The following is a 9,449-nucleotide window of genomic DNA, read 5'->3' as shown; positions in this document are numbered from 1 at the left end:
TGCATAAATAATACATGTTATCGTGTCTACAGTCTGGTCCTATCCTAATCTACAATAATAATCTACAATACAGAACTCCGAGGTGACGTTAAGCCTTTATTCTAGAAATATCTAAGCGGAAACACTACTTTTGGTTCCGTCTCTGAGGGGGCGTGGAGTCAGTCCGGACTCAAGCGGAAACACAAATTGTGTTTCCGTCTGAGAGGGAACGTGAGTCCGGCCACAAGTGAGGGACCAGAACTGTCTGCAGAGTCTACGCGATGGAAAACGTTTGCGTTGAAAGTTTAATCCTGAAACTCCACGATGTGAACGCGGTGAAGTTCGGAGAGTATAAACTGAAGAGCGGCATGATGACGCCCATTTACATCGACCTCAGGGTTCTGGTTTCCCACCCTGCGCTCATGAATCAGGTAAACACGTGTTTCTGTTTCGCTCACCAGCGCTAATAAAGTGGGTTTGAGAGGGATAGAATCTAATGTAATGAATGTAAATATGCTGCAATTGTTCTGTGTAGATGAAAACTCTGTTTATCTTTACGGTAAATTGCCAGTTCCCGTATAACTGGGTGCGTACGTTATCAGCACTTTGTAAGTCCAACAGTAACAGTAATGGATTTTCAATCAACCACTCGGTTCAAAGGTCAAATCCGCATTGTCCCCTGAGGTCAGAGGTCATTCATAACCATGCCTAGTCTTCCACTTATAAGAAATGCATTAAAACAAGCATAATATGTAAATAATGTAGAATCTAATCCTTCATTGTCTGTAGGTGGCCAGTCTAATCTACCAGCGAGTCCAGGATGAAGGGCTGCAGTTTGACTCCGTGTGTGGGGTTCCGTACACAGCCCTGCCTCTGGCCACAATCATCTGCTCCAGGCACGAGCTGCCCATGCTCATCAGGAGAAAGGAGGCCAAGGACTATGGTGGGTGACGGAAAGGCAACACAAGACGTATCATTAATACTATATCGTTAACATAGCGCCGCTTGTGTGGCAACAAGTTTTACCAGCTCTTCTCCCCTTTCTGTATATTTCTTTGCGTTTTTAAATGTCCACTTCCACGCTATATGTGTGCTGTGTTTTTTCAACAAGATGGAAGCGTAATATTTAACAGGTTTTGTAATAGAGAGAAATAAACATTATCATCATCTTTTTCTTAGGAACCAAGCGTCTGGTGGAAGGCTCCTATCAGGAGGGAGACATATGTCTGATCATAGAGGACACGGTGACCAGCGGCAGCAGCATCTTGGAGACCGCTGAAGTGCTCTACAAAGAGGGGCTGAAGGTGCAGTGTGAATGAAAACATCACCGCGCTGGTCATGATGCGGAGCGACTGGATGGGATTTCCACAAACATAGGTTTTATCTGTATGGTGAATCTGTAGGTGACAGACGCCATCGTGCTGATGGACAGAGAGCAGGGCGGCGTGGCGATGCTGGCGTCGCAGGAAATCCGGCTCCATCCCATCATCTCCATGTCCAAGCTGCTCAACGTGCTGCTGGCGGCCGAACGCATCGACGCCCGAACCGCCCAGAGCGTCCGTAAATTCATCCAGGACAACAACACCTACAGGTGCGGTCGAGCCTTGGATTCTCCCGTCATTACAATCAGTGTTAGTGTGCACTTGGGTGTGTGATCATCCCAAAGAAATCTGCACTTCCTGGTTTCAGCCCCAAGGATGAGAACGGCAGCGACGTTCCTGCCACCAAGAAGCCATGTATGGAACAGACCCAGGAGCTGAGCTACGCAGACAGAGCCAAGCTACCAAGTATGTAGTACTATGGTAGTACTACTGTGTCAAATGTACGTTTATGTAGTGGTTGCTACTACTCTAAATCTGTTACCCGCTGCTCACAGATGTTCACCCTCTGGCGTCAAAGCTGCTGAAGATCATGGAGGAGAAGGAGTCCAACCTGTGCGTGTCTGCTGACGTGACCAGCGGCGACGAGCTGCTCCAGCTAGCCGACAGTCTGGGCCCCAAAGTCTGCATGCTCAAGACCCACGTCGACATACTCGAGGCAGGGGTTGAACAAGTTCCCAAGCATTGACTGCATTTGCTGCTAGGACGAACGAGCTGACGGGTTCTGATGTGTGCTTTCAGGACTACACCGCGGCCGTCGGCCGGGATCTGCAGGCTTTGGCCGAGAAACACAACTTCCTCATCTTTGAAGATCGCAAGTTCGCAGACATTGGGAACACAGTCAAGCATCAGTACGAAGGTAAAGTGGAAGCTCAACAACGTGCGAAGTGGTTATTTTTCAGGAAGCTTAATTCTGTTCCGATGTCTGTCCTGCAGGCGGTTTGTACCGGATCTCATCCTGGTCCCACATAGTGAATGCTCACGCGGTGCCGGGGCCCGGGGTGCTCAAGGGACTGGGCGCTGTAGGAAAGCCACTGGGCCACGGCTGTTTGCTCATTGCACAGATGAGCTCCCAGGGTTCACTGGCTACTGGTGAATACACCAAGGCTGTGGTGAGCATGTGGCTGGTTTTCTCCCAGCCTTGGATCAGGCTCAGTAGGGGAAAGGGTCAGACAAAATAGTGTTGTCTGCTTCATAGACATGTATAAAGTTAACAGAAGGTTAGAAACTCTGTCCTTGAACAAACATATGCATACTGTATCTTTCCACTGCATGTCTGTCCTTCTACCTCTTTCTAAGTCTACTGAAATATTTCATTGTGCGTGTTTGTTTTTTGGGTCGTTACAGCTGAACATGGCAGAACAGCACTCGGACTTTGTGATAGGATTTATCTGTGGCTCTAAGATCGCAAAGAGGCCAGAGTTCATCCACATGACCCCTGGGGTGCAGCTACAGGCCGGAGGTGAGCTGAACTTACTATTGTCCTGTAACAGAAGCAGTTGCATTATGGATTTCTGATGCTCTTCAATACACTGATGAGAAAATGCTACAAATATTTTAAGGAATTAGGAAATTTAAATGTAGCTATAGGTGTAAACTGTGGGTTCTGTTCTCTGATGTGACGTGTCTTGAACACAAGGTGGTGCTGCTATACCAGGAATTATCACTGGTCCTGCTCGACAACGTCTCCCCACTATTTAACTACTTGTCTCATCCCTGTGTGCCCCCCCCCCTGCAGGTGATGCGTTAGGCCAGCAGTACACCACCCCAGAGGACGTCATCCAGATAAAAGGCTCTGACGTCATCATCGTGGGCCGGGGCGTCCTGGAAGCCCCTGATCGGCTGAAAGCTGCTGAATTATACAGACAATCAGGCTGGGATGCATATAGAAAGAGAATGGGTCACACTGGAAAGTAGGGGGTCAGAAGCTGGAGCAACAGGAATAGTCCCTAATAAGCACCTTCTTATAAGAACCAAAGTGTATTTACATACTACCACATGTGTCTGTGCGTTACACTGCACTCCCCCATCAAATCGCACACCTGCTTGTGGACCAGCACACGGTTTTCTTAGCTGCCAGGTGTTGCTGACTGTTGCTGTTGCCTCTGACTTATTAATATGCTGCTTTAATTGTGCTCTTCCCAATCCCACCTGTCAATAGGCATCGCAGCCTCACCTGTCCTCTGATCTGCTGAGGGAACCAGTTTATCACTGGTTTGGGGAAATGTGTAAATATGTTTTTAGAGTTAAATCCTCCGATCTATGCAGGGTGGCATGGAATAGGGACTTATGAAGAACTGGCCTTTGAATCAAGGTGTTTTAATAGTTTTGTTCTTTTTTTTACCACTTACTGCTTCCAGTGAAGCCTTCCTTGGTTAAACGTCTAGCGTTCCTGTTTAATTTTGGTTCACTTTAATTTTTTCACAAGCCATCAATGTTGTGCCATCAATTTTGATCTGTAATAAATAAGTAGCGCTACTATAAATAAACATTATTAACGTACGTAACAACGTATTAAATAACGCCTCTATCAATTCTTTGTCAACTATGCATCATGGGTCACCTAATATTGTCTGGTCTGTTTTTGTTTAACTTGAAATGAAGGAACATTTCTTAGTAGTTGGTATTATTATTATTATTATTATTATTATTATTATTAGACAATCAGTGCTGATCTTCAATGTTTTACTCTAAGATCGTAAATTAAGTTTACACAACTTCAGTTTCACCTCTTCATTTAAAGTAAGAAACATTTATAAACAGTCCTGGGGCCAGCTGTTTGGTTAAGTACAACTTTGCTTAGTTATAGTTTAACAAAGTGTTCTCATTTTTGCTTTCCAGTGGATGTGAACTTTGACCCTATTTGCCATTTTCCCTTCATATTTTAATAGAAAAAAGCAATAAAATGGAAATGTTCATAGTTTCACGTTTAGTGGTAAATGTTGGTGTTTCACTCCTGTAAATATAATGGAATATGCATTAATGTTGTGAATGTTGTAACACTTGCCAGGTGACTCATGTCCAATCTCTTAAATGATGCTTCTCCACCATAGCTCCTATGCTGCTCAGGCTGGAGCTGCCACCTCTAAAAGACTTCAAATACAGCCCATGCTAGTTTTAAGCAGGACCTACTTTTTCCACAATATTATGTTTGCTTCACAACCAGAGTTGACAGCTCCATCAGAGCCAATACACACATCATCATCATCATCATCATCATCACTTAGGCGTCCGGAGGAGGGGTTTCCCTTAGTCAGAGATGCAGTAACAGGATTTCTGATAGTCTGCTATCACTGGCTGCTGTTAGATTGACGATAACACATTCTATCAAGCAATATTTTTGTGCGTGTTCCATATTTCTTTCTGGTTTCCCCGTCGGTTTTCCCCTGCAGTGTCAAACTAAACGAATATCAGGAGGAGCCCACGGGCAGCTTTCCCCTAAAGGTGTTGGTCAAGGTGAGCTTCACCGCATCAGAAAGTCATTTGCAAGGCATATAATATGGAAATCACACCCGAACACAGCGACAGAGCAAGTCGTCAGGTACAGTAGCTGCGGGACAAACGCCTTTTTATACGCAGATCAACGGGGGCTCTAGAGTCAAACATACATGTTGCCTGGCACAGATGCGGAGGATGTGAGTGAGAATAATTCATGTGTCCTGGGGGGCGGTCACACACACACACACACACACACACACACACACCCATCCCCCCTTTCTGTCAATATTGGATCAGAGCAACGCACCGTGCGACAGGTGTCTGTGCGCGCACTGCGCCGAGGATCCTCTCTCCAGGAGGGGAGGAGGGGAGAGAGAGAGAGTGGGTGTGTGGTGGTGGGGGGGGGGGGGGGGAGACAGAGGGAGGGAGAGAGCATTTAGAGGTATAAAAGGTGTATACCTGCCACACACAGCACACACTCAGTGCGCGTAAAAGGTGAGCCAGACCCAAAGAGAGCGCCGCCTTCAGGGCTTCGCGTTCCCCGAGGTAGGAGAAAACGTTTAGCGGCCCTTCTTTCCCCCAACCTCTCCTCAACTCTCGCAAGGTTTACTTTTGCTTGGTTTTCTAACTTTTCCTCATTTCCTCCCAAAGGTTTCCAGGAGACGCAGGCGTCCGTCAGCTGTTCGGCGCCCGGCGCATCCTCCTGTCTCCGCCTCCCCGTGCTTCTTTCTCTGGACCGCTGTCTCGGCGCCTTTTCCGTGTCCGTATTTGCTTCACGTTGAGCCCCACGTACAATACCTGAAGACGAAGTTTTGTTCGTTCGGCTCGCGTTACGCAGGTACGGGTTGGCAACTGGAAAAGACGCGCTCGTCACCGCCGACGCGGTCCGCGCAAATGATGGGACCTCGGCTTTATGCTTCAAAACATAGTTTAAGATGAATTTTAAAAAATAAATAGAAAAAATACACAATAATAAGATGTTACGTCAGCTTTTAAAGACTTTATAACAAGATGGCTGTGTTACCTGGAGCCCAGGAGAATAGAATATTTCACTGAATAGCCTTATTTGCATACAGGTGGCAACAGGCAGCACTAGGTCAACAAGCCACCTGACTGGTGGAGTCAGAATCATTTAGTAGGTGGATTTAAAGAAGCCTTATGGAGAAGTCATTGTTTGGCTCCTTAGAGGAGACAAGTAGACGCTTGTCTCGTTTGGCTCAATGGACCTGACCTTTAACAATAGGAAAAGCAAGGTTGCAGCAGGCGAGCGACTGAATTGATGAAGATGTTTAAAGTTAAAAAGGTCGTACATGAATTCATGCAGATGTTCTTGTTCAGGGTTTAACTACACATCTGTCTGCTCAAGTCAGCGTTTATACAGCAGCTCAGTGTCACCGCTGATAACATTGGGGAAGTGTCATTGTTCCGAGTCTTCATGAATCATCCTGGGTTGATCGTCTTCCTATTTGTAGCGTCAGGGTTGACATTTACAGCAGCAAAGACAGATGGAGGGAGACGCGTTCACAATCTTTTTCCCGCCGGCAGATTAGCGATGACGGTGTGTGTTTTCCGCTCGGGGCCCATTCATTACTGTCCACCTTCTACGTCAGCAGCGGCTGCTCCAGACGAGCCCCGCGGAGCGGGAGATGGACCTAATGGGAGGTTGTGTTAATCATTAACTAAACATTAAGCACAGGCTCAGCGGACACCTGATACAGGCCATCTGTCATTTGGATGCAGCATTCGGCCTTTTATTGCTTGTATTATTTATTATTTTGGAGTTTATGTCAGTGTTTTAATGTGTTTGTTTGACATTGTAAAGTGAATGATTTGACAATAAAAGGAGGATCCCTGTGCGAACGTGTCTTTCATCACTGTTTTATGTCTTTTGGATGAACAAAACCTGAAGCTCCACCTTCAAATACGATAAACCCATTTTGCACAGACCATGTTAAATACAGTACCCATCGATCTTCATCACCTAAAAACACCCACTTTATTTAATGATGCTGACCTTGAAAGAAACATGAATGAAGCCAGTCCTTCTTTAACCCCAGAGCCTAATTGCTTCTGCTCGAAGCTCTAGTCAATATTTGTTTAAAGCCATAAGGAGGCAACGCTCGCTCGCAGTCCTCCGTATCCTGGTTACGTTGCCCCGGTTCAGACTGACTGTCCCGACTGGTCCTGCTGCTGCTACACCCTGCCTGCCTGCTCTGGGAGCAACCTTAGCTCCTGGGCCGTTTGTTTAGGATTAAACGTGAGCTGCTTGCTCACGGACGTGTTTTTATTGCAAAGCTGTGAGCACCTGAAGAGTGCAATGTGAAATTTTGTCTTAAAAAAATGCCTGTTTGGAGTTTTGATGTGCATCAGTGTTTTTTTTTTAAAAAAAAGCATTAATCGGTATAAGAACCTCTAGTACAACTTGATTTGTTCTGTCAGCCCGTAAGAAACCCAAACACCTGATAGCTCCTGTTCCCAGAGTCCTGCCCCCTCCGTGACCCCGTGAACTCTGCTCTGCATCAGCTCCATTAAGACCACTGTTTGTATCTGTACGACAGAAACATGATTACATTTGTGGAGTCTGCCAAACTGTTTGCTACTATCTGTAATTGGTGGATCAAGTGCTCTTCCCAGAGGGTGTGTGTGTGTGTGTGTGTGTGTGTGTGTGTGTGTGTGTGTGTGTGTGTGTGTGTGTGTGTGTGTGTGTGTGTGTGTGTGTGTGTGTGTGTGTGTGTGTGTGCTGCCTGTAGGCCATGTGCTGTTTCCTTTGACAGTTACTGATAATGAGGACTCATGCAAATGCCCGAGGCCAACTCCCTGTCCTGCTCGGCTTGCTTTACCTTTGCTCTCTGACTTTTCTGCTGGTCTCTGTCTGACCTGTTGGTGAGTTACTAGATGATAATGTTTGGGATTTTAGAACAGGCACTTGGAATTGTAAAATTGATGGATCTGTGTCGATGACAATAAAAAGGAGGCTAGAATTGTAAAAAACAGTTTTGGAGTCTTGTTTTTTCTGCCGGCCACTTTGAAAGTTCAATTTTCCTGGCTTTTATATGGTCAAATACCAGACTAGCAACTGCTGCATTTGTTCATGTCTGTCATCACAATTCAATACTGATATTTAACAAACATGCAGCACACTATAAGAGAGGGGGTTTATCTCCACTGTTGCAAGCAAAGTTTTATTGAAAAACTGAAGTAATATTATATAAACACATATGTATGTGAGTGTATATTTTTTAAGTGGCTCCAAGTAAAGGCTTTTTGTGGAATATGTTGGGTTTGAGTTGTGTAAGGTCTAAAACCTTGTAAAGTGCATTTTGTGACCTGGCGCTTTATAAATAAAACCGAACTGAATTGGATGAGATAATTATCCTTTTGTCTCTTTTTGTTTCCTGTAGGTAAATCCAGCTGCTTGGGTGTCAGTGCAGAGATCAGGAGGGACAAGTGGAGGTGGTAGAGGCAGATGTCCTGCTCACATCATCTTTACCTGGATTAGTCGCCATGGCAACCTTCCACCTGAAGAAGGGCATTTATTCAGTGCAATCTGTGTGTGTGTGTGTGTGTGTGTGTGTGTGTGTGTGTGTGTGTGTGTGTGTGTGTGTGTGTGTGTGTGTGTGTGTGTGTGTGTGTGTATGTGTGTGTGCTCTTGCATGCAAACACATTTGTGTGTGTGTGCAGGTGGATTCAATGACTATTCAAATAGTTCAGACTCACGCTGACCCAGAAAACACGATCTCTCTTACAGCATCGTTAGCCCACATCGTGAACTGGAGCTGTTCTGCAGCTACAGAACGTTAAAATGATGAAATGAAAGTATTTAGAACTAGTTGGCCACATACTAGAGTTTTTTAAAAATACGGTGAAACATAAGGTGACACATTATCATTATGGCCTCTCCAACAATCCTGACTGTCTATATGTTTATTAATGATTAAAGGTTGCCTATCCTGCACTTTTGACCAAAATTCATGTAAACCAATCTGGGAGCCAGCAATATGTTTAAATTGTGGGATGTCTGCTTAAAGCCCCCTGGAGCTATTCATGGTAGGATACTATTACTGTAGACTCCAGAGCTCTAACTGGTGAATGGTCAGTAAAGGCGTCACGCGACCTGTCGGATGTAGTGAATGGATATTTTTTATAAAGTGAGATATGGATTCAAAGCAGAACTGTACTACCTTTGTACTGGACCTCACGATCTGCTCACTATCGCATGCAAATCACCCCACATGTATTTAACAGGGAAATGAGATACATACGTGTGTGTGTGTGTGTGTGTGTGTGTGTGTGTGTGTGTGTGTGTGTGTGTGTGTGTGTGTGTGTAAATGAGGAATGAGGATGAGATTGTTTAGCCTTCGGTGGAGGAAGATGTGTCTGTATTTACAGTTTACACATATAGTAGTTCAGGTAGAACAAACACATACAGAGATTTACCTTAATTCTCCTTCATCTGATTGACTCTAAAGTTGTGTGTAGCCAAAACTAAAGTAATATCCTCACCATAAAATGTAAAAACTTGCTTTTTGTCCCCAGCAGAACATTGACTCCTCACTGTCCACCTTTGTGAACAGGCTAATGCCCCTGCAGCATGTTTAACACACACACACACACACACACACACACACACACACACACACACACACACACACA

The 9,449-nt window shown here is 45.2% G+C and overlaps 1 protein-coding gene and 1 long non-coding RNA gene across 2 annotated transcripts; both read left to right on the top strand.

Moving 5' to 3' along the window:
• Positions 1–158: 158 nt before the first annotated feature.
• On the top strand, positions 159–3,880 carry umps (uridine monophosphate synthetase). The gene is made up of 10 exons (XM_029137694.3): positions 159–410; positions 769–922; positions 1,159–1,283; positions 1,383–1,570; positions 1,669–1,766; positions 1,856–2,016; positions 2,100–2,217; positions 2,295–2,470; positions 2,706–2,820; positions 3,097–3,880. Exons 1-10 carry the CDS (start codon positions 261–263, stop codon positions 3,273–3,275), a joined length of 1,464 nt encoding a protein of 487 aa, XP_028993527.1. The 5' UTR covers positions 159–260; the 3' UTR covers positions 3,276–3,880.
• A 1,400-nt stretch (positions 3,881–5,280) lies between these two features.
• LOC121201919 (uncharacterized) lies at positions 5,281–6,652 on the top strand. The gene is made up of 2 exons (XR_005897112.2): positions 5,281–5,342; positions 5,448–6,652. It is a non-coding gene; the product is annotated as an uncharacterized LOC121201919 (long non-coding RNA).
• Positions 6,653–9,449: the final 2,797 nt, after the last annotated feature.

This window comes from Betta splendens, chromosome 21 (genome assembly GCF_900634795.4).
Source record: "Betta splendens chromosome 21, fBetSpl5.4, whole genome shotgun sequence".
In the NCBI taxonomy this organism is placed as follows: domain Eukaryota; kingdom Metazoa; phylum Chordata; class Actinopteri; order Anabantiformes; family Osphronemidae; genus Betta; species Betta splendens.
Note: the sequence above shows the minus strand (reverse complement) of the source record. Positions and strands in the feature narration are given on the sequence as shown.